The sequence below is a fragment of the Lycium ferocissimum genome, chromosome 4 (genome assembly GCF_029784015.1).
Source record: "Lycium ferocissimum isolate CSIRO_LF1 chromosome 4, AGI_CSIRO_Lferr_CH_V1, whole genome shotgun sequence".
NCBI classification, from domain to species: domain Eukaryota; kingdom Viridiplantae; phylum Streptophyta; class Magnoliopsida; order Solanales; family Solanaceae; genus Lycium; species Lycium ferocissimum.
Window position 1 is genome coordinate 41,160,494 of NC_081345.1, and position 25,533 is coordinate 41,186,026.

Here is a 25,533-nt window from a genome sequence, read left to right on the forward strand (position 1 = left end):
ATAAAATATATTGTATCTCTGTAGGATTTTTTTCAATTCAAAATGCAAGTGGACATAAGAAATTACCTTTTTTCTACATTTAAAGATAATGGCTTAGCATGTCAGTTTTTTGCTACTCCAATTTTATTTCATATGTGAGCATAAAGTTTAATATAGAAAAAATAACCCTTTCATTTCATTTTATATGAATTCGTTTCATTGAGCACTAATTTTATGAAGAAAATTAATTAAGAAAGACTTTTGAAATTTGTATTCTTAAATATGTGAGGACATTTTGATGGCTATAAAATTATGCATATAAGTAAAGGTAAAATAAAGTTTAAAATTAAATAATTTTTCAAATATAAAAAGTATACATCATTCACTTTAGAACGAAAGGAAAATAATGTCACATAAAAATTGAATAGGTGGTGTATATTGACACAATACTTTATGCTTAAATACTTTTTGTCCCTTTTGTATTAAGGCACAGACTTTAGTCACGCCACATGCATTTGGGTCAAAATGAAGCTGATTACAAATGACCTCGGTAATTACGAAGTCATTCCAAAAACATTAGGCAAAGACAAGGAATCTAGTTGACTACAAATGATGAGCATGTTGAGTATCACCATACATGCACTCCGGTAATAATCCGATAATAAAAATAAAACAAATTAATTAACGTAATTTGGGTGGTTAGTATTATTGCTAAAATTATCGTTAGGGGTATGATTTTGTTTTTGAATTTGTCATGGCCCATGGGACATAACATATAGTAGTATAATAAGTTTATTTTAGGCTTAATGCATGTGCGGCCCCTAAACTTGCCCTTTATTTCATTTTGGCACCTCAACTAAGTGTTGTTCCTATTGAATCCCTGAACTTGGCCTCAAGTGTGTCTATCAGACAAAATCTAACTTACATAATATATATGGTGAGTTTCATTTTTTTTTTTTAAGCCTTGCGTATGAATGTCAATTACATCCTATGTGGAAAATTCAACCAATTAAAATACACCATCCATTTTAATTATACATCTGATGTGTATATACAAGCCTATTCATGTGAGCACTTTCAATGTTCTTATGTGATCTGAAGCTCTAATATATCAAGTGAAGATTCTAGCATCCGATCTGTGTATCTTCTTGTGATGGAGAATTAATAGCAGGCTAAATAATCTTGCAGATCTAATTCCTCCATATGTATGTGCAGTCTTTTTGGGTATAATTAAAATCGGTGGGGTGTTTTAATTGGTTGAATTTTTCACGTAGGGTGCGATTGGAATTCACGAGCAAGGCTAAAAGAAATTGAAACTCACCATATATATTATGTAAGTCGGATTGTGTTTGATAGACACACTTGAGGTCAAGTTCAGGAATTCAATAGAAACAACTCTTAGTTGAGGTGTCATAATGGAAAAAAGGGCAAGTTTAAGAGGCCGCATATGCATTAAGCCTTTATTTTAACACCTAAATGTGTGAGCATGAAATTTAAATGTCAACCTTTGCGAGAGTTCAATTTAATAGTAACTTGAATTCGTTTTCAATTAGCGTTAGTTTTTTTCCCTCCTTTTTTTTCCGTTTTGATACGAGATTGTTCTTAGCAATATCATAACTTTAGTTTATATTCTAGGAGTAGTATTTTAGACATAATTGTATGAGTTAAACATAGGGAAAAATATTGAAATATTGTGAAGAATCTTTAATCAGTCAATTGTTAGTTTGTTGTAGATATCATGCTTATTGCGTTAGCTTTATTGTTATAAACTAACAAGGACGTACGTCTGACTTAATCAAGAGAGCGAAACCGATTATACCTAAGGACAATTATTTTAGGAAATGATAAGCATGCTGGTTTTATTATAGTTTTTGACTTGATCATATTATGTATTATTGAGCCATCGTATCCTTGTATTGGAATTTTATAATTTCCCAACGTATACCACCTCAATTATACCAACGAGTGAGGTTTGCTCTAGTGGATAATTCATAACCGGTAGGTTAGAGATTTGAGTCACTTGAAATTAAGATTGAGATAGTACTATCGATATCTATTCTTTTTATTTGTTTGTCTATAACTATCGTGTTTTAGTGACTCTTCTTCTTTTACATTTCTTTCCGAGTATTAAAATGATAAATTTTTTATTTTTCAATGAGTTGATCCACCCCGATTCAATCAATAATGGAATTCTTGACTAGAAAAAATTATGTAACATGGACGCGCAACCCATACTTGGTTGGTCCCACCTAACCAATGATGAGATTTTCGGTTGATTTGATCGAATGTCAAAAGTGTTTCTCGCAGTTCAGAATAGTGGAGCTTTCGAACAAGATCTTCTCACTTCACCTGTTTGAGCTCTCGCTCGGATTAAAACCTTTATGCGTTCAAAGGCTTGGCTCAGTCCAATAGCGAACTTATCATTTGATGCAAAACCGATGCGAGAGGGAGAAGCGGGAAGTGATAGCGCCCTTTCGTATAAATACTGTATCTTTTTATTTGAATTTAGGGGTTAGGGAGGGCGTTGGGTGAAAGTTAGGTGACATAGTTTGTAAAGTTAAAAACAGTAGGTGGGCATTGTTTCCAGTTTTGATACTCCATAACATTTACTACAACGGTTGGTTTATCATGGTACGCACGATACCACTGACCAAATTCAGAACTATTATTCAGGAGAAGATGCATCACCCATTTGCGGCATAATATTGCCGCTATGACATTGTTCCTGCACCAACATGTATTCATGTCTACCTTCCATAGGTTCTCTATAATGGTAAAAATTAGGATGGTAAAATTAGCTTATAAAAAATGGTTTGCTCAATTTTCTAAGTATGGACGGGCTAATAATTCACCTATTATTAACCTAACTTAATTTGATCCGTCTAATTAAGCTCATCTAAAGGTTGAGATGATTTGAACGAAATATATGTGTAGCCCAAATTGACCCATAAACAATTTTTTCAAAATAATTTTATTTTATTATATATGCTAGATATAGCTGTTCAAAAAGGGAAACGGGTTTTATTTGGCTACTAAAACAAATGTATAATAAAAGAAAAGCAAGAAACAAAGATGTTGGAAAGAGTTGGATGGGTTGAGTTATAACCCATTTGTTATAGCCCCTCTTGACCGATCAGTACTAGTAAAATCTGAGCGGGTTAATGACCTGGACATTTATTAAATCAGTTTATTTTGACCCATTCAAATTCAGCTCAACTTGTTCATTTGACACCCCTAATAAAAAACATACATTCTCCAGTAAACCCGCACCCGAGGCATATTAAAATAATTTAATTAATTAAATAAAATTATTCTCTTTCTAATTGCTTAAGTTATTTTAGATGAAATTGTCTCACATGCACTACAATATAGAGAGGTTAAACACTTACCATGTTCATCTGGACAACTATGTAATATATATGTCTGTATACCACAAATGATGTTCATCCTCCCTGGTCTATTTTACTTGTAGACTTGTAAAAAGGGCAAGGGAATAAATTTATTTGGTCCCATTCCTAGCTTATTGCCAAAGGACACGACTAGTGACTACTACTACCCAAAGGAAATTCAATGTGCTTGTTTTTAAGTAAAATCCAAGATTGCGGCTAAAAAACCTACTCTTTTCCTATGTATGCATTATTTGTTTGTTTTTTTCCTTGCATGTGTATGGTTTATTGGTTACACATTTGGCGAAATAATAGCTCTATGGAAAAAGACAATAGTATAGCCTGCCCAAGCCATTCATGTGCATTGCACAATTCCTAAGACAACTTTATAATTCATAATACTGCTTTAATTCATACTGCTCTGTAATGTAATTTACTTATCCGATACCGGCCAACCCATTGAGAAATATTCTCCAACGGGAGTAGGTTAGGACAACTTGAACATGTTTTTTGTGCACATAGATACAATCATCTGTGACAAATAAAACTTTTTTTTTTTTTTTTGCATTGCAGGCAAAGGCCAAAAAACTAGTTTTACCCTAATCAGGTAGATCAGTAGGTACGTACTTGGAGAAACTTCCAGGTAAATAGCAAAAAGAAAAAGAGAGAAGGAATTCATCAACTACTTCTTTAATTTGTAAGTAAATTTCATTTTAGACATTAGAATTACAAATTGTTTTAATTGAGCACATGAATACATAAAGTGTTCATATTAAACATTTCTAACTCAAATTTTGGAAAAAAATTTATGTGTATTCTCAAACACATATATTCTTACTTAGATAAGTTAACCACATAAATTTAATTTTGCCACCTCCTTTAATTATACACATTAGCCTCAATTGGAATAAGCCTGAGATTTTACGGCTTATTAAAGCTACTACATATGTGTACAAGTGTTTAATTAGAGCATATTATAGTTCGAGTATCTAAATGAAAATTAGTTACAGATTAAAAGAAGCTGTGAATATATTTTGCAAAAAAAACAAAAAAAAAAAAAAGAACTGACGGACATTCTCATATATTAGGAATTACTAATATGTTTCATTGATCGCAAATAAAATGTTTACGACAGGTATCGTTGACCAGCTAAGACCTATGACAGTTGTTTTGGAATAAGTCGTTGATAAATAATTGGTACTTTGATTATATATTAGATTGAACATTAAAAAAATGTGAATACTAAATTGCAATCTATATAAGATTATTCAAACTCTACATTATCAATATTTCAACACCATTGATCTAATTATCATACTAGCGTGCAATATGTTAACACTACATAAACCTGTAGTAGTATAGAGAAGTATGCAAGTAACAAATACTTATAATTTCAAATTTCGAGGTGAAAGAATAGTAAAATTGCACAGAAAGTTGAAAAATAAAATAGGCTGGCACTGAAGAGGGGTCATTTGCACTATTTTTTGTTGGTTTTTAATTTTCGCTACTCAAAACAAATAACATCTTCGCGCAAATTTACTATTTTCGCATATAATATCTATTTTAAAAAACACATTAATAAGTTTGATTGCTAAGGACAAAATCAAAGACGAACACATTTTAAGGAGAAAAATTAAAGACTAGCCTATTTAAAGGGATAACTGTGCAATTCGGCCCAGAAGAGAAGATCCAAGAACGGGCTGCAGAGAGTAAAAAACTCATACAATGCCAGTTTTCCCCATGACCCGATCAATTTCATGATTCTTTTAAGGGTGGTCTTTAAATTTTGCCCCCTCAAAATCAAAGACGAACCATTTTTAAGGAAAAAAATTAAAGACTGTATGCCTATTTAAAGGATAATTTATGCTGTGCAATTCGGCCCAGAAGAGAAGATCCAAGAACGGGCTTTAGAGAGTGGGTTTGCTCATGGGCTGATAAACGATTAGCCCATACAATGCCAGTTTTCCAGCCCATGACCGTATCAATTTTTTTCCAAACTAGTCAGATGTTAATGGCGGTTTAAACTTGCTTGCAATTTTTTAAAATTTTGACTACGCGTGGGTTCGAACAGAACCCTGTAGGTTTTAGAACCTATTTAAAAGATTTTTATAGGGCAAAATTTAAAGACCACTTGACCACCCCAAACGAAGGGCAATTCGCAGAATTGCCCTATCAATTTTTTTCCAAACTACTCGGATGTTAATTGCGGTGCTCAGTCCTTATACTTGAACTAGCCGAATCTAGGATCAACTAGATATCAAAGCCCGTGCCAGCACGGCCCAACATATGTTAAAAAAAAAATTAAAAAAAAAATTCTCTATGCAATTATAAAAAAATTTCAACGTATTTTATGATTTTTTTAAAAGTTATGTAGAAAAAATTAGAAGTTTTGAGAGCAGAGATTCAACAATTTGTGTTATAGTGTATCTATTGGTTTCAAGTAATGTGACCTTATTCTTATTATTTTTGAAAGAAATATGTTAATAATCATTTTTTAAACTGCTAATCAAATCTTAACTAACATTTCAAAATTAATTAAACTTTAATTACTTTTTTTAAATCCGAAAACATCATTTAAAGATCATACTCCTAAAACGTGAAAATCTTTAAACTTCGCATATACAGAAAAAAACATCTATGAGATCAAAGGAAAAGCTTGTTTAACCGTCTTCATGAAGTTGGTACACTTGCTCAGAAAACAAGTATTCAAGGAGACCAGGTTATTCTTATTGGTCACAAGCGTATACGTATGACAGATGTGGTCACTGATACGGTGAAAATTGATCATTTTAAGGAGCAGTCGTATAACAAGGACGACGATGTTATAAAGGCGACATCTTTTGAAGTTCTATCAACCTTAAGAGATGTTTTGAAGACGATTTCTCTTTGGAAAGATCATGTTCAGACATATATCCAGCATATTGGCGATTTCAATTATGCAAGGTTAGCGGATTTTGGAGCAGCAATATCTGGAGCCAACAAGCTACAATGCCAGCAAGTGCTTGAAGAGCTAGATGTGCATAAACGGTTACAACTTACTCTGGAGATAGTGAAGAAAGAAATGGAGATTAATAAGATTCAGGAATCAATAGCAAAAGCAATCGAAGAAAAGATAAGTGGAGAGCAACGCCGTTATTTGTTGAATGAACAAGTAAAGGCCATAAAGAAGGAACTAGGTTTGGAGACTGATGACAAGACAACTCTTTCTGAAAAGTTTAGGGAAAGGTTGGAGCCTATTAAAGAAAAGAAACCGGCACATGTTATGCAAGTTATTGAAGAAGAACTTACAAAACTGCAACCATTGGAAGCTAGTTCAAGTGAATTTAACGTAACACGTAATTATCTTGATTGGTTGACTGCCTTGCCATGGGGTAGTTACAGTGATGAAAACTTTGATGTACTACGGGCAGAAAAAGTTCTTGACGAAGACCATTATGGGTTAACCGATGTTAAGGAAAGGATCTTGGAATTTATAGCTGTGGAAAAACTCAAAGGAACCTCGCAAGGGAAAATCATATGCCTCTCTGGCCCTCCTGGAGTGGGCAAAACCAGTATAGGTCGTTCAATTGCACGTGCATTGAACCGCAAGTTCTACCGATTTTCTGTTGGAGGGTTGTCTGATGTTGCTGAAATAAAGGGACATTGACGAACTTATATTGGTGCCATGCCGGGGAAGATGGTACAACGTTTAAGAAGTGTGGGAACAGATAATCCTCTTGTTTTGATAGATGAAATTGATAAGCTGGGAAGGGACATGCTGGTGATCCAACAAGTGCTATGTTGGAGCTTCTTGATCCAGAACAGAATACAAATTTCTTGAATCATTATCTTGATGTCCCTATTGATTTATCAAAGGTTTTGTTTGTCTGCACAGCCAATGTCGTAGAAATGATACCTGGTCCTCTTTTGGATAGAATGGAGGTAATTACAATCGCTGGTTACATTACTGATGAGAAAATGCACATAGCCAGGGATTATTTGGAAAAGAGTACTCGTGAAACATGTGGATCAAGCCTGAACAGGTTGAAATGACTGATGCAGCTCTTCTTGCTTTAATAGAAAATTACTGCAGAGAAGCCGGTGTTCGCAATCTGCAGAAGCAGATTGAAAAGATTTATCGCAAGATAGCTCTAAAGCTTGTTAGGAAAGATGGAGAGATTAAGCCTCAGAAATCAGAATGCGGTGGTAGATGAGGTAAAAGCAGAATCTGTCTATCTATCAGACGAAATCATGTCTAAGGAAGAAACTCAAGCTGGAGCTGAGTAGGCAGAGGGTAGCAATGATAACAAGTCCTCTGAAAATGTTACTGAAACTGAAGCACCAGTGAATCAAATGCATATGTCCACCGATGAACATATTCATTTGCAGGATACTCAGGAAACTAAGAAAGCTATAGAAAGTGAAGCAAGTAAAACAATAGATAAATTGGTCGTGGACTCACCAAACCTAGTTGATTATGTAAGCTAGCTGGTTTTCCATGCTGAGCGCATATACTATCAGACCCCAGTTGGAGTTGTTATGGGTCTTGCTTGGACTTCAATGGGTGGCTCAACACTCTATATAGAAACATCTCTGGTGAAGCAAGGAGAAGGAAAAGGGGCTCTCAATTTAACAGGACAACTAGGCGACTTTATGAAAGAAAGTGCCCAAATTGACCATACAGTTGCCAGGATCATTTTGCAGGAGAAGGAGCCTGATAACCAGTTCTTTGCAAATAGTAAGCTTCATCTTCATGTTCCAGCAGGTGCTACCCCTAAGGATGGCCCTAGTGCTGGTTGTACTATGATAACGTCCTAGTTGTCTCTTGCCATGAAAAAACCTGTTAAAAAGGACCTGGCAATGACTGGGGAAGTCACGCTAACTGGAAAGATTCTTCCTATTGGTGGGGTCAAAAAGAAAGCCATAGCAGCACGCCGAAGTGGTGTGAAAACTATAATATTTCCTTCAGCTAATCAAAAAGATTTTGACGAGCTTGCTCCTAATGTCAAGGAAGGCCTTGATGTACACTTTGTGGATGACTACAAGCAAATATTTGTTTTGACTTTTTGACAGCCAGAATACATACTATTTAAGTTATTTTCCATGACAAATTGTCCTACTATAGGTTGAGTTCGCCAGCTCATTCATTCCGGTCCTTATGCCCAGAATTTGTTATTAGTTTCTTTATCATAATGTTTTGTTAATACTTGGAGTAGCTTTTTCTGATTTATCTGTTCGGAAGTGGAGATCATACACCAGTTGGGATTGTTTTGAAGGTCTAAAATTTGAAAGTCTACCAAATGCTTTTGAATGAGTAAATGACATAGAATTGATTGTTGATTAATAATCTAAGTAACTAAGGCAGGTTACCTGTTACAACAGGTTAAAATATATTTTGTAGTGTAAAAATTCTTTCCTATAGATATGTGTGTTTGTGTATAGATGTAGTATATAATATACGGAAGGCTTAAATATGCCATCGAACTATCAGAAATGGTTCATTTATGTCACTCGTTAATAGTTTGATTCAGTTATGCCATCGAACTATCAGAAATGGCTCATCCATGCCATTTTTCTATAAAGTCGGTTTTACAATTCCAGATATGACACTTGGTCACCAATTAGAGGTGTCCATTCGTTTAATTAAACCAACACAAATTAAATCCTAAATTAAACTAAAACCCGACCCACAAATTTGTGCTGGTTTAATTAAATGACATGGACCTCTAATTGGAGGCCAAGTGTCATATCTGATATTTTAAAACCTGCGTTAATGAAAAATGGCATGGATGAGCCATTTCTGATAGTTCGATGGCATAACTGAGCCAAACTATTGACGAGTGGCATAAATGAGTCATTTCCGATAGTTCAATGGCATATCTGAGCCTTTTTCGTATAATATATTATGTAGGACAAATAATAGTATGTATAATTTTGCCAGCGAGATGAGTGGAAAGCCTGACAGGCCAGAGGGTGGGCTTTAGATGGAAAGAAGTTGGTTCCCGAACAAGGTTATATATTGAATGATTAGACCAAATAAAAGATTTTTTTTATTTTTTCCTATAGCATGCTTAAATTTTATTGAATTTTTAAATTTTAACTGAAATAAGAAACTTTTTCTGACGAATGGTCTTCTTCAACATCTAAAGATTTTACTTTCCCTGATAGTGCTTATGATTTTTAGTATAGTTTGACTTTGTTGTATCTTGAAGAATATCTTGAAGAAACTTGTAACTTCCCCTAAATAATGGACGGACAATATTTCTTTAAGAACAACTATTATTTTCACGTTTCAAAGCTTTCTTTAATTTCACTTATGTCTTTCTACTCTACCATGTTTAGGTACTTCAAAATCAATGTTGTAACTGGTGCAAGTATATATATAGCAGCCCGGAAAAAAGTACTGATGAGATCAGAAGAGAAAGAAGAAGCAAAGAATGAATTCATAAAATGCCTGAAGACAATGGAAGGAGAACTTGAAGAAAAATCTTACTTTGGTTGTGAAAACTAGGATTTATGGGCGCGGCACTTGTCCCCTTCTGGATTTGGTTTGATTCTTAAGAGAAATATGAAACTAGTGATTTACTAATTGTCGTGACTTATAAGTTAGTAGTTTCTTAGTTTCAGTTGATGTGACAGTATTGTCATGTGACTACTTATATTAGTAGTATTTTCTCAGTTTCAGCTCTATCCCCGAAGCTTCAAGGTGATGTTGGGCATATTTTTTATGTTTTGAGGGCATTTATCCCCATTTTCTCTGCCACTTGATGTGTTTTGATTTTAAAATATGCCCAACTATGCTTATTTGTGGAATTTTATGTTGTAGAAAGCTTATGTCAGAGTTTAAGGCCATGTGGTCACAGTAAGTTAGCATTTTGTCAGTTTCAGTGTATGTGACGTTATTGCTATTTGAGAAGTCGCAGAGATTTTTTTTTTTCATGCTAAAAGCAAAATATACAACTCTTTGCAATAATAGATTTACTTATTGATAGGCTCCCAAACTGAGAGTGCATACATGATTCTTCCTTTCCAGCCTTGCAACATCCAGTTGCTATCTTCATCTACTAGAAAATCACTGTGATAAAACATTCTCACCTTGGCCTTTACTTCATTTACGATGTCTCGATCCAACGGAAGTTGTCTGAACCCGGCTATCTGATTCCTCATTGACCATTGCTTGTAACTTTCCGGCCTCTCAACTCTCTCCGTCCCTTCACAAGCTATAACGTTCATTATATCTCTTCCGAATACTTCCTGCTCAAATGTCATCCTACCTTCATCTTCTCGTAGCATTGTGGCTTCAAACATGTCAAACTGGGACGAGAAATGGAATAAAGCCTCGCGGAATCTTGTTGTGAAGAAAGAGGCATTGTACATAGCATTAACGATCCCATGAACGAAGTAATGTGGATTTATTTCCCTGATCAGGTTTAGAACAGCATCTCTTAAACTTCTATTGTCACGAGTAGTTACTACTGTTTCGTCCGGGACATTCTTTAGCCTGTACAAACAATTGACCACCAACATTTCATCTCTGTCAATTTCCAGATCTTCTAGTTTAATATCATCCCATTTTTTTGCTATTGCTTTATACTCAAAAGGAACACCAAATCTCTTGCTAAAATTCTCCAAGCGGCGTCCTGTCTCCTCAACTCTCTCAGCTGGTCGAAAACCTGGCTGAGGGAAATCAATTCCTGTGATCTTAAGCTTTGGAGGTCCCCCTGGCCTAAGGGAAATCCCATGTATTATACAAGGCCATTGAAATCCATACAAAATTCCGAAATCTATTATGTGAATCCTTGGTGATTCACCCGTTAATTTCGCAATAGACTTGTTAGCAAATATGTTTGACATCCTCTTGAATGGACAGGCTGTGATGTATACCTGTTGAAAAAACAATTCAAAGTTGTAGGAAACCAAAATGGTTAGAGCTTGGTATTTTAATTCATATTTAAATAGTAGGATTTATACTCAGAGTTTAGAAGGAACATGTTTTCCATTTTTTAGCCAAAGTAGGTTTCGTGGTGCTACTAGCTATTTTCGAGTGTGTTTATGAATAAATATTTTCCTTCAATACCTGATAAGCTTTTAAGAAATCTGCCGCTGGTATTCTCATACTTGTTGTGACCAATGTTGCGTCTCCACCAGCAAAACGAGCTTCGAGGGCATTAGCAAAGCAATAGGCCAATCTTGCAGTAGCGTCGCCATAGGGCGATGAGTGCTGCCTAATTTTCTTGAGAACTTCCATAAATGTCTTGCTGTTGTAACTGGCTGCAGCCTCCGCGCAACGCGTTAGGAGACTCGTAAGATCTACCACTTCATTCGTCTTTACGCCTTTTTTGCTACCACGTGGCCTTCCGCGTTTAGATTGCTTTATATGACAGCTTTTTTGTTTGTCCCATGCTGCATTATCCGATGATGTTGATGATTTTGATCGATTCTCGTAGAAAGAAGGATTCATCCCTGGACAAAGAAGCGCCTTATCGTAGTACTCCTCTGTTTTATCCTCCTCTGTTTCCTCTGTTCCATTACTCGCAAACTGCTTCGAATTTCGCCCTTTTGAAATGTCACCATTTTCTTCTCTATTGTGCTTCTTTCTCCCTCCATCTGACCTTGATTTATCCCCTTGATTGTTGTTTACATCTTGGGAGTTTACATCTCCACCATTGGCAGTAAGGGCAGAAACCTGATGATAATTGTTTGCATCTGGTGAGTTTACATCACCATTATTGGCAGCACCAGCAGCAGCTTGATGATTATTGTTTAAACCAGAATAAAGAAGGGAACACTGATCACCACCACCTAGATCAGAAATGATGTTGGACTCAACAAATTGACTCACAGCATCACTGTAATTGTCTTGCCAATGAGTATTATCGATAAAATCACGATGAACCGGATAGTTAGTTGTCCTAGCGGGAGGAGGAGGATTGAGGGCATCATAAAAGGATTTTTCAGCAGCCTGAAGAGCAGTGCAATCTTGAAACATACAAGGCCTATTTTCCAAGTCATCTTCTTCCATAAGCATCTGTTGTATATATTTGAAAACTCCGTCGAAGTAATCGCCTTGTACTACCGTTCGATCACTACCAGTCCCAACAACAACCTCATCCTGTGATGAACCATGATGAACACTGCTAAATTCATTTCCAAAATTACTGCTCAAACCGAAACGACGACAGAATTCAAGCCCATCAGATGCTGGAAAATGGGTGCTAGTATTCATCATAGAAAGAACGTGAAGTGGTTGCTGATTCTTGATGAAGACACAGATATATATTTACTTATAAACAAACTTGGAATGGACGAAAACGTACAAACTTTGAGTTATACTTGGGAAATGGTACATGAAATGTTTTTGGCAATCTTCATAAAAGTTGATATATATACTGTAGCCAAGCTAGCTGGGGAGCAACTTGGGAAGAAGAGAGATTTAAAAGACAAAAGAACAATAGCCGAAAGGAGAAGGAAATGAAGGTGATAGAGGAAACCGACTGTACTAAGATTGCTATTTATAGAAGATACAGATGAATAATGATAGTTTTGGGTGAATTCAGGGGGACAAAGATGGCTGGGGTATGGACGGGACTCATGGCTAGGCACATTTTTCGTAAATCTCGATAATCAATTATTGTTGCCACTACATTTGGTTCCCTAACATGTGACTAAAGGTGTCAACCGGTTCGGGCTAACCGGTTTTAATCGGTAACCGGACCGGTTAAACCGGAACCGGAACCGGAACCGTAGAACCAGTTAACGGTTCCGCTAACTCCTTGTAATTGTTTACCGTCCGGTTCCAATATTTTAGAGCCGGAACCTCGTTAAACCGGTAAAACCGAACGGACCATTAAACCGGTTAACCGGTGAAAATTAAAAAAAAAAAAAAAAAAAAAAAGGAAAGAGCCGTTGGGCCAGCTTGTCCGTTAATGGACCGTTGGCAACGGTCCATTTACAAAAATGGCCGTTGCCAAACGGCCATTTTGTTAATTTTTGGCCCCCAATTTTTTTTTTTTTTAACACTTTAACCCATCCCCCACCCCTATATAAACCCTTCTTCATTTTCATTTTAATTCACACCAATTCACTCTTCTTCATCTTTCTCTCAAATCTCAATCTCTCAATTATAATTATTTTGCAATAACTAGCCACAAAGTCTTATTATAGTTTCAACTTCCAATTATTAATTTTGCAATTATAATATTGTTGGTGATTTTGCAACAATCCGAAGTAGCTTTGGTGGATTTGCAATTCTAGCCGCCTTGACTTTGTTGGAAATTAATCCGGCAATTTGGTACCTTCGTTCCAACTCTATCTTTATTTTTCGCAATTTAATTCTAGCAATTTAATTTACGCAATTTAATTTGTTGTAATTTATTTTCTTGTGATTTATTTGATTGTGATTTAAATTAATTCTATTTAATAATGTCAAAGAGATTAAGACGTGGTGCGGTAGTAGTAGTCGTATTGTTAGGGGTGCGCTTAAGGAGGAAACATTTGTGGAAGAAACACCTAATTTAGGTATTGATGTTGGTGGAAATAATCCACTTTTAGGTCATGAGGCAATGCAACAACATTTTACCGACACTTTTAATGAAGACTTAAATGATGATGATGAAACACAACCCCCCGAAAATCCCATGAGATACATGTCCCGCACAATCACATACACAAGACAAACCGCCTAGAACTCGTAAGCCAACAGCTAAAATTTGGAAATTTATGACTAAGAATAGGAAAAGCCAATCACCATGTAACATATGTGGACAAGTATTTAGTTTTAAGCAAGAACTGGTAAGGATGGTGGAACGGGTACACTAAATTCTCATATGAGAACCAAACATATGGATGCTTGGGGAGAGCAAACGGTTCAAATGTGGGGGGATTCAAATGACGATAGACACTCACGAACCGATAAGAGAATTTTAAGTATGACAAGAAAAAAGAACGCGTAGAAATAGCTAAAATGGTAGCTTATGATTGTTTACCATTTTCCTTTCCCTCGGGTTTGGGGTTTGTTATCCAAGAATGAATAAAAATATGGCTCATTGAGCTTACTTCTATTTACTTGTGTTCATATTTTTACTTTTATTAAGTTAGGAATATACCTAAAATATACTAAGAATATACTTATAAGTATATTAAGTTATATAGTATACTTAAACATATATAAGTATATATAGTATATACTATATATAAGTATATATAGTATATATATAAGTTATACATATATATAGTATATATATTAAGTATATATAGTATATATGTATATATATATATATATATAGTATATATATAAGTATATATATATAAGTATATATAGTATATATATATATATATACATATATATATAGTATATATATTAAGTTATACCTATATATATATATTAAGTATATATATATATATAGTATATATGTATATATATTAAGTTATATATATATATATATATTAAGTTATACATATATATAGTATATATATTAAGTTATACATATATATAGTATATATATTAAGTTATACATATATTTAGTATATATATATATATAGTAAAACATATATATATATATATTAAGTATATATAGTATATATGTATATATATATAAGTTATATATATATTTAGTATATATATTAAGTTATACATATATATAGTATATATATTAAGTTATACATATATATAGTATATATATTAAGTTATACATATATATAGTATATATATTAAGTTATACATATATATAAGTATATATAGTATATATATATATATATATTAAGTATATATATATAAGTATATGTAAGTTATATATATATGTATATAATATATATATAGTATATATATATATTATATATATTTAGTATATATATTAAGTATATATATATATATAGTATATATATATATATAGTATATATATTAAGTTATACATATATAAGTATATATATATATAGTATATATATATATATATATATATATATATTAAGTTATACATATATATATATATTAAGTATATATATATATAGTATATATGTATATATATTAAGTTATACATATATTTAGTATATATATATATATATAGTATATATATTATATATGTATATATATATATATATACCTATATATATATATATATATATATATACATATATATAGTATATATATTAAGTTATACACATATTTAGTATATATATTATATATATAGTATATATAGTATATATGTATATATATTAAGTTATACATATATTTAGTATATATATTAAGTTATACATATATATAGTATATATATTAAGTTATACATATATATAAGTATATATACTATATATATTAAGTTATACATATATATAAGTATATGTAAGTTAATATATATGTATACGAAAACACTATTCCGTATTGATTATCATTATACAGGGGTGTTAGTCGAAATATTTAAACTTTAATTATAAAGTTGTATAACATATGTAAATATACCTACAATATACAAATAAATACTATAATATATATATATAATACAAAAAACAAAAAAAAATATATTTTAAACACTCCAAACCGGACCGGTTCCGGTTTGGAGTGTAAAATCGGTAAACCTAAACCGGCCGGTTCCTTAACTTTAGTTCCATAACCTAATCCGGCTTCCGGTTGGAACCGGTTGACACTTTACATGTGACCCGTCACTATTTTATACATACTAATGTCATCTATTATTTTCTAGTACAATTAAAAATACTAAGGGCCTGTTTGGAAAATCACCCAGGTAATTGGAATTGGGTGTAATTGGATGTAATTACACAGTTTGACCTGTTTATTTGATCAGGTAATTACACAGTTAGGTGGAACTTGGGTGTAATTGAGGGTGTAATTACACTCTCCAATTCTCAAGGGGGGCTGAGAACTGGGTGTAATTACACCCTGTAATTACAGGGTTACTTTTTAGTTTATTTCTTTTTAATTTTATTTTAATTTCTTTTCTTTTTTAATGTATTTTTTATTTCGATTATTTAATTTCTTTTTATTTTATTTTAATTTCTTTTCTTTTCTAATTTCTTTTTTATTTCTATTATTTAATTTCTTTTTTATTTTTACTTCTTAATTATTTTTATTTTTTAAAATATATTTTTCTTTTTATAGTATTTATATTTCATTTCCTTTCTTCTCATTCTCAACCTTTACTTCTTGTGGTTTCATGTAATTGCTCGTATTTTTTTTAAAATTTTTTTTATTTTATTCATTTAGCATAATCGTGTTAATATTCTAATATTTGAAATTACATCTCTTAATATTAGAGAGAATGAGTCATTAACAAACTTGACATATAATGAGTGAAGTTATTAAAATAGAATTTTGTTGTGAATGAGGTTATAGAGTTGTATTTTCCTTTTCTTTTGAATTATAAGAGCATTTACTTACGTTACGTTTAAACTTACTTATGTAACGTTGGAATTTGACATAAGAGTATTATGTTAAATTTTTTTCTTTTGGATTTTGAATTTAGGTTATATTTTCGATTTTAAAAATATTTGCTTTAGTACTATTGACTTGTTATTTCACATTGCTTGCTGTTTATTTTTCACTCACAGTTGATAAAATTATTGTCAAACATTTGAATAATGTTATGGCATTTTATTTATAAATATTATTTTTTTGTCAAACATCCAATCTCATGACGTTCTCACAAAAAAGTATGCTTTTAAGTTTTATAATCAATTAAAATATTATTAATTTGAAATTATATATCAATTATTTTTTACAATATTAGTTACAAATATATGATTATTAATTAACTTATTTTCAAGAAACAATGTAAATATATGATTATTAATTAACTTATTTTCAAGAAACAATGTATTATTAAATAAATAATTTAATATCACTTATATGCACATATTTTTTAAATATTAATTTTAAATTTTTTATAATTAAATTTTATTTTTAAATTAAACTAACTGTGTAATTACACATGTGCAATCAAATAGCACGCTTGTAATTACACTGTAATTACATTGTGACAAACAAACAGGTCGTGGTAATTACAATACTGTGTAATTACTAGGCTGTGTAATTACTAGGGTAGTAATTACACCAATTCCAATTACCAGATGGCTTTCCAAACAGGCTCTAAACAAAACTTCTTGAAATCTTTCATAAGCCCGAGTTGACCGCCAAGAGAAGTAAAAAGGTAGCTAGAATTATCAGTTTATGATTCTGAATTCTAGAAAAAAAAAATTTATCGTGTTCTGAATAAATTATTTATTTATATTAGTGAGATAGGCTTGTAATTCTGACCTTTGAGGAGATGATATTCTATTTTCTTGAGTGGGTCGCAATTTTTTTTGTCTGTGACTTTCATGAATTCCATACATTGGTTTGTCTCCCAACGAGTATATCTTGATAATGACCTTATTGGCTTCCACCACGTGCAACTTACGTTTTTTATCTAAATTCGAATACAAACATTCTACAATGTTGCACAATTTGTAGGATGTATAACATTCAACGAACATTCAGCCCTACCTCTATTTATTTTTATCTTTTTTTATTTAATTAGTACGTACTACGTATTTTTACCCTTAGAACTTGTAAGAAATTCCGTTTTGCACACCTTTTTATTTGCACAATCTCTAATACACCTGAGCTTGCAATTTCCATAGCTAAGTTCCTTGAACGGCGTAAGACCGCTTCCCCCTTGAAAGTGCATCAACATTATGTATTCACAATTACAAATATATCATAGAAAATATGAAAATTTTCATGACTAAACATTTTAGCCATAATATCTTTTCATCGCCTATCATAAGCAAGAAATGGCGAAGATAAAAGTTTATTGCCACATGTACATTATATTATATGTTATGTCGCTGCGAATTAATACCTATTACTACTAATGTTGTGATGTAGCTATAACGTTAAAATTTTTGTTAAGAAGAATATGTTTGTAGCAAATGATTTTATTCTTTTGCCATGATGAATCAGATCCGATCCGTAGCTATTTTTATATTGTAGCTACAGAGTGATATATTGTGACGAAAGTTTCAAATTATTGAAAGTAAATGACAAGGCACTACTGATTAGGCTCCACTGGCTGATATTTGACAGCAACGGTAAGATGTATAATTATATGACTAACCAAATGACGCAAACAATAACCTCTCATACTGTTTGAAAATAATAGTAATAATTAAAAAGCTGGGGCGTGGGACTGGGATTGATTAATAAAGTGTTCTGAGAAAAGTGCCACAACAGCGAGCCAAATTATGTAAGTTGAATTTGATCATGTCATTTAAAATATGGGGCAACATACCTAACTAGGTTAGGTGAAAAGAATAATAAAGACAAATTAAATCAAACAAATTTGATTTCAGAGGCCATAGGTCAAAATAAAAATGGAGAATAGAGCGGACACAACACCCACCTGGTTCAACCCACTACACCTGCTTACTTTTTCTTTCCTTTTGAAGGGTGGACCAGGGCACCAACAATTTACACGTATTTGATGTTACATAAAATTAAAAAAACGTATGCATATATGTTTTATATAAACTTTAACACTTAAGCAACATGTATTTTCGTTCAAATTTATTGCTTAAGGAATTATAAACTAATATGATTTCCGGCCAACACTAATACGTGCTTTCCTCCTTTCTCTTTCCTCTAGTAGCTGGTCCAATCCAAAATGACAATTTTCGCCTAAACAATCCAAATAATTCTTCCCTCATGTTCTTATGGGAAGATCCAAGTTCATATTGTAAAAGATTATGAGGATCTAAATTCTACGTCTATTAAAGCATGCTAAAGTAGAAATTATTATCAAGTGAAATAATGCATCTTGGTAAGCGTAAAGCTTATTGGACTTTGTCAGATACTTAGAAGATGTCACTTATTTAAATAGAAATAGATGTTGTCACAGCCTATATGAATTACTTGACAAAATTATATGAAAATTCCTGAAGAATTTTAAATGCCTGAAGCATATACAAGTTGTAGAAATTTGTTTATAATTCTTATATAAATTAAATTAAGCAAGGTAAACGCGATTTTATCACCTTAATGAATATTTACTGACTAAGGGCACAAATGACTCTATTTATCCTTATGTCTTTGTGAAATTCAAAATCTGTCATATTGTTGGTGTAAGTTGATTACTTGAATATTATTGAAACTCTTGAAGAGTTCTCAAAAGCAGTATATTATCTATTGAAAGAAGTTTAAATGAGAAACTTGCGAATTTTTGGTCTGAAGTGCCATATCTTTATGCAATTGATGCATTTATATATTTTGCTATGACTATAAGGGATGATGTTGTTAAAGCAAGTCGTAAATTCACTTGGAGTGATTTCAACAATTTTGTATGCTGATGCAACTCTATCCAAAGACTGAACATGCAGCAACATACATAGTTCAACTAAAGAGTGGATTCATAAAAGGACAAAGCTCGTTTCACTGAAGTTGTTCTTCACAAACGAGCTCCAAAAGAATGGTGATATCAAGGTGCAACAAATTGTTCGAGTGATAATATGGCTGATTTATTCACCAAATCTATACCAACTGCAACTTTTGAGTGAAGATTCAAGTTTTTGGATTGAAGTTCTCATCAGGGGGAATTAATACGCGTTGTACTCTTTTTTCCTTTCAAGGTTTTTGTCTCATTGGGTTTTTCCTTGTAAGGTTTTTAATGAGACAACTAAATAGCATATTATTAAAAATGTGTACTCTTTTTCCTTCACTAGATTTTTTTCCATTGGGTTTTTTCTAATAAGGTTTTAACGAGGCACATTATCTATCAAATAGACATCCAAGGGGGAGTGTTATAAATATTATTTATCATTGTGGATGTCTATCTTTAGGAGAAATATTAGGATTAGTGACTTTGGGATCAAGTTACTTTTCCCCTATAAATATAGAGGTTCTCCTTCATAATCAATCAATCCCTCAAGAGAAATAAAGAATTCTCCTCTCTTCTCCCTTTCTCTGCAATATTTTTCTTCTTGCTTTATTATTTTATAACACTTGACGAATTATAAACTAATATGATTTCCGGCAAACGCTAATACGTGGCTTCCTCCTTTCTCTTTCCTCTAGTAGGTGGACCAATCCAAAATGACAATTTTCGCCTAAACAATCCAAATAATTCTTCTTTCATGGGAAAATCCAAGTTCATAGGTGCCTTGGTTAGTTAAAAAGCCAAAATTGCCATTGTGCTATAGCTTTTCGCATATAACTTATCCAAGTTACCTCTTTCATCGGGGGAAGGTAAGGTCAAAGCCTAATTATTTCTTTTTCTATTTATTCATATCCTCATTCGAATAACACAAAAGCTTTTGAACTTATAGCCACTACTCCAAACATCTTTCTATCAAGAGAACGTTTTCAGCTTTAGGTAGATCTTGTCATGACTCTAGTCGAAGAAGACTTTATATGACATAGAAGAAGAATGTTTCGATAAAACTTATAAAGTTTTTCAATAAAACAACAACCATACTTATTAAATTACAAAGTTCAGAAAGATCTTGGTTTCAGCACAATGGTGGAATGCTTCAAAATGTGGAGACTGAACTGGCCACCTTTCTCTGTGGTGTCGAGCTTCGACTGCCCTGGAGGAGGCAGCAGCTCAAAGTTCTGCACTAAACCTCCCAAAGTGATGCCAATAATTGGCAGCGCAAGGATAATTCCCGGGCAACTCCTCCTACCAACTCCAAACGGAAGAAATCTGAAGTCATTGCCATTGGCCTCAACATGCTTCTCCTCTTCGAAGAACCTCTCGGGCCTGAACTCTTCCGGTTTCTTCCAGTGAGCCGGGTTGTTAGCTAGCCACCAAGCGTTAACCAAGATCTTGCTCTCTGCTGGAATATCATATCCGGCAAGCTTTGCATCATGAAGGTTCATGTGGGGGACTAAAAGAGGAATTGCCATCCGGAGTCGAAGAGTCTCCTTGACCACAGCCTGAAGGTATGGAAGCTTGTGGGTGTCTGGCTCGGTCACTTGCACTCCTGGTCCAAGAACTGTGTCAATTTCGTCTCGGAGTTTCTGTTGGATGTGAGGGTGGTTGACTAGTTCCGCGATACCCCACTCGATTGACCATAATGTTGTTTCGATTGCTGCTCATGACAATAGTTCAACATATTAGCATAATAATTGACTTGCTAGATAAAAAAGTTCATATCTATAAACAAAAAAGATATGTATAAATACTTCTAAATGCTAGTTAAAGAACAATGATAGTCTCTTTGAGTTTGACCGACATCAAAGCCTACATGTTGCTTAGTACAAGGCAATGTGATCAACGAAACTGCTTTAGGACTAAATTCTGCTTTCATATGCATGCATACTTCGAACTGAAAGCAATGGGTTCAGTAAAACTCACAGAAGCCGCTTAAATCCATCTTTGTTTGGGACTTCAGTTTTGTAGTATCAGATTTGTGGTAACTAACTGGTCTTGGTTGCATACAAACATCACTGTCACTTGAATCATAAGGTTTACTTTATTACTTATTTCCAGTTCAATCTGGGAAACTACCGGTCTGGATGTTATGTTAATGTTATCATAACATCTTATTTTCAATAAAAACTTCAGCTCTTTCTTCTAGTAGACAAAATAACGATACGAAAGACCTTTTTTACATTATCATGATCATAATAAGCATGAGTTGGTATAAGTCATTACTTATGGACAGTTATGTTATGTTATGTTATCATAACATCTTATTTTCAAAAAAACTTCAGCTCTTTCTTCTAGTAGACAAAATAACGATACGAAAGACCTTTTTTACATTATCATGATCATAATAAGCATGAGTTGGTATAAGTCATTACTTATGGACAGTTACATGCCTTAAAATGTGCACCAGCGACCCTTCTCTACCTAACCCTCATCAAGAAAATGGTAACTACACCAACCAGTCAATAGGAGATGCACATACTACAGAATACAACACATTTAAACCAAATTAGAACAAATTAAATTCAGCAAATTAAGGATATGTTATTTTGAGACGTACCAGCAACATTGATGTTCTCAACAATGTAAAGAACGTTATCCTCATTGATCTCTCCCTTCTGTTGAGCATCAAGAATGTGATCCATGGCACATCTTAGAGCATTGCTGTCCATACTCTTGGTATTTGCAAGCTTCCTGCACAAAGCAATAAAAATGTTACAAACTAATAGTACCTCAAAGCACTTCAACTAGCACTCAATCTTACAACCTTGGGATATTCCAACTCTTTACCAGGTGGTAAAGGGTCCGTGTTCATATTATCTGTCTTTCGGTTTTTGCATATCCTTGTAACAATATTTGGCTAAACCACCCTCATCTCTCTTTAAAAAACCCTCTTAATTAATGCTCCACTAATTGCAACAGTAAGAGTAGATCTAGAAAAAAAAGTAACGAAGTCTAATTTTTTTTGAAGTATCAAATGTTCTAAAACAAGTTTAATTTGCTAAAAGGACTAAAATTTAAACCAGAGGTACTCCTTCCAATCCTTTTTATTTGTAGCTTAAACCACACAAATTTGGTCAAAAATATTATTAGCTTTGGATTTCAGAAGGATTAATTAATTTTTTTCTAAATTCATCCTTAACGGTCCAAGATTTAGTCAACTTCGGATAAGAAAATGGACCTTGGGTTTAACTCAGCCTAAAAGCATATAAAGAGCAATTGGAACATCCACACCGTGTGGGACTTCCAACACCACTCGCACGTACAGGCCTGCCAACTAGACCGTGGGCAACACATACAGGGCCTAACATCGACGTAGATCTGATACCATGATAGGAAAATTTAACTTGGGTGTACCCCAAATTCAAAAGCTAAAAGCTAGCTCATGAGTAGAGGATTGCCCAAAATCATATAAAGAGTCCAATTGCACCGTCCTGTAGATGCAGGACTTCCAACAAATTCCCCTAAATAATTAATGCTATTGAATGGTTTCCTTGCCAAAACTTTACAATGACAAGGTCATAGTTCTGGAAATCCAGAGGGAGATTTAGTCAGACTCCCCAATTGGCTTGAGATTTAGAAGAAAAGGTGCCTTATGATAAGGCAATTATTCTCTCTGAGGTGGGGTGGGAGGAGATTCCTATTAAATAGACCAAAAAGATCAAGAACAACAGTGTTTGATGTGATCCCCACACCCCAAAGATCTTTACCAGCAGCAGACCTATTTTAAAGGACAGAGTTAATAAAAATTGATTCTTTAGATTGTTCCTATATCCTAGACATTTTTTTTTTATGACATGGGAATCCGCAGCAGCTACCCTTCGGGTGCGCACAGGATAAACTCAGCGCCCGGTGCGACGAGCTCGACCCAGAAGGCAAATCCCCTACCAGAAGGCAAATCCCCTACTGTCGTAGGCAGGGGTTTCGAACCTGAGACCACCATTATGAAAGCCCCATGCTCAACCAACTGAGCCACCCTTGCGGGTTATATCCTAGACATTTATATTAAAAGAATAAAACTGAGGATAATGACAAATTGAGCATAAAGTGAGGTGAACTTACTTTCTTTCATCAACAAAGTAGTCTTTGAATACCTTCAACCTCTTCTCCGTAAGCTCTTTACACATCTTCAAATAACCTCTCAAGAAAGGCCTCAAAATGGGAATAAAATCACCATAGTTGTACTCAAAGCTCTGAGACAATCTACTCCTCTCACCATTCAAAGCCTTAAGCTTTACATAGAGGGGATCATCTTCACTGTCAAATCTTCTATCAAACATAATCCGAAACATATTATTATACATCATAAGTTGCAATCTCTTCCTTAAAACAATCCCATTAGTAGCAGATTCTGGATTCTTTTTCACATCCTCAACCACACTTGCCACCTCAGACTCCCACCCACACCTATATTGTTGCACCACTTTATTAGTAAAAAAGGGTACAGTCATAATTCTCCTCATTTTTCTCCAATGTTCACCATACACTGTAAAAACCATATCTTGGCCTTTTCCAGTAAAGATATCAAAAACAACATTTCTTGTTCTTGAACCAAATTCAACCCCTTGGGTGTGTAAAACTTCTTTAGCTAATTCTGGTGATGACACAACAACCAAGTTACGTTGGCCCATTCTAAGCAAGAACAAATCACCAAATTTCTTGGCATATTCAGTAAGGTTTCTATGGTTTAAATCATCACCAACTTGAAGCCAATTCCCAAAAACTGGTACTGGAATTGGACCTGGGGGTAACTTAAAACGTTTGCTACGCAATTTAGAGACGACAATAGCAATTAAAATGGCAAAGAAAAGGCCAATTAAGGTCTTCTCTAATAAGAGAAGATCCATTTTAAGGACAATGGAAATAAGTTTTTTGTGGGAAATTAAAGAAAAGGGGTGTTTTTGTACTTGCCAATAAAGTGTGTCAAGTGTGAGTATTTATAGAGGGAAAATGTGAAGTTAGGTGGAGAGATAACGGCGTTAAGTTTAACGGAACGGTAGATGGGGTTAGGTAGAGGAAAGAGCGATGGTGGGGGGTTTGGTGAGTTTGTCAAGACTTTGGCTAGATGCATACATCATTGATGTTGTTGATTATTTTAATTTTATAGCCAAGATTGACTTTGTCAGGTAACTTTTTCAAGAAATGATCAATTATGTCTAGTTACAATTTCAATAGAAGGAAAAGAATTTATAACTTTTTTATATATTTCTTTCTATAACTTGGTTGCGTTAGTACTCACTGAATCATAATAATTGTTATCATAGACTACAAACTAATTTTTGGATGAGATTGAATTATTAGGCGACTTTCTCACTTGTTACCGACTAGATTCGTCACGGTTTAGATTTCGTAATATGATCCGTTCAAGTTTAATTTTATGATTGTGTCAGGTTGTACGCGAAATCTAATACTAAATGAAAAAGACTTTTGGCACATAAATTATTTACATATAATTTATTTAAAGAACCTCATTAAATTTTTGTTGTTTCAAAAATGTCTTCTTCGTTTTTAAAAGAGTCATAAAAAAGTAAAATACAAATGCTAGGATTAAAGAGTTTCTGTTAAATATTTTTTTTTTAAATTAGGTTGAAATTCTTTCACATAAACTAAATATGTACTATAATATATGAAAAATATCTTTATATTTTGTGATTGAAGCACATCATGTCATTTTTATAAAAGAATATCATTAAATAAAACAGAAATGTTAGAATTAAATAGATTTAAAATATAAAATTATATCAATCTTGTTTAATCAAAGTATATAAAAAGAGAAG

At 33.2% G+C, this 25,533-nt stretch overlaps 2 protein-coding genes and 1 pseudogene across 2 annotated transcripts; 1 reads left to right on the forward strand and 2 right to left on the reverse strand.

Moving 5' to 3' along the window:
- Nucleotides 1-4,487: 4,487 nt before the first annotated feature.
- On the forward strand, nucleotides 4,488-8,414 carry LOC132054063 (lon protease homolog, mitochondrial-like; annotated as a pseudogene).
- Nucleotides 8,415-10,261: 1,847 nt separating this feature from the next.
- Nucleotides 10,262-13,004, reverse strand: LOC132052965 (scarecrow-like protein 30). The gene is made up of 2 exons (XM_059444724.1): nucleotides 11,422-13,004; nucleotides 10,262-11,228 (listed from the first exon to the last, which is right to left on the reverse strand). The coding sequence occupies exons 1-2, from the start codon at nucleotides 12,571-12,573 to the stop codon at nucleotides 10,323-10,325; spliced, it is 2,058 nt and encodes a 685-aa protein (XP_059300707.1). The 5' UTR covers nucleotides 12,574-13,004; the 3' UTR covers nucleotides 10,262-10,322.
- Nucleotides 13,005-20,775: 7,771 nt separating this feature from the next.
- Nucleotides 20,776-24,677, reverse strand: LOC132052966 (trans-cinnamate 4-monooxygenase C4H2-like). The gene is made up of 3 exons (XM_059444725.1): nucleotides 23,819-24,677; nucleotides 22,317-22,450; nucleotides 20,776-21,416 (listed from the first exon to the last, which is right to left on the reverse strand). The coding sequence occupies exons 1-3, from the start codon at nucleotides 24,601-24,603 to the stop codon at nucleotides 20,818-20,820; spliced, it is 1,518 nt and encodes a 505-aa protein (XP_059300708.1). The 5' UTR covers nucleotides 24,604-24,677; the 3' UTR covers nucleotides 20,776-20,817.
- Between the last annotated feature and the right edge of the window lie 856 nt (nucleotides 24,678-25,533).

Bases quoted from the DNA above. Each gene is read 5' to 3' on its own strand.
- LOC132052966 (XM_059444725.1), bottom strand. From the start codon at position 24,603: ATGGATCTTCTCTTATTAGAGAAGACCTTAATTGGCCTTTTCTTTGCC. The intron at 22,451-23,818 runs GTAAGTTCACCT...TGCTTTGTGCAG, and splicing joins TACTTTGTTGATGAAAGAAA to GAAGCTTGCAAATACCAAGA. The intron at 21,417-22,316 runs GTACGTCTCAAA...TGTCATGAGCAG, and splicing joins TGAGAACATCAATGTTGCTG to CAATCGAAACAACATTATGG.
- LOC132052965 (XM_059444724.1), bottom strand. From the start codon at position 12,573: ATGATGAATACTAGCACCCATTTTCCAGCATCTGATGGGCTTGAATTC. The intron at 11,229-11,421 runs GTATTGAAGGAA...TTTTTTCAACAG, and splicing joins ATTTCTTAAAAGCTTATCAG to GTATACATCACAGCCTGTCC.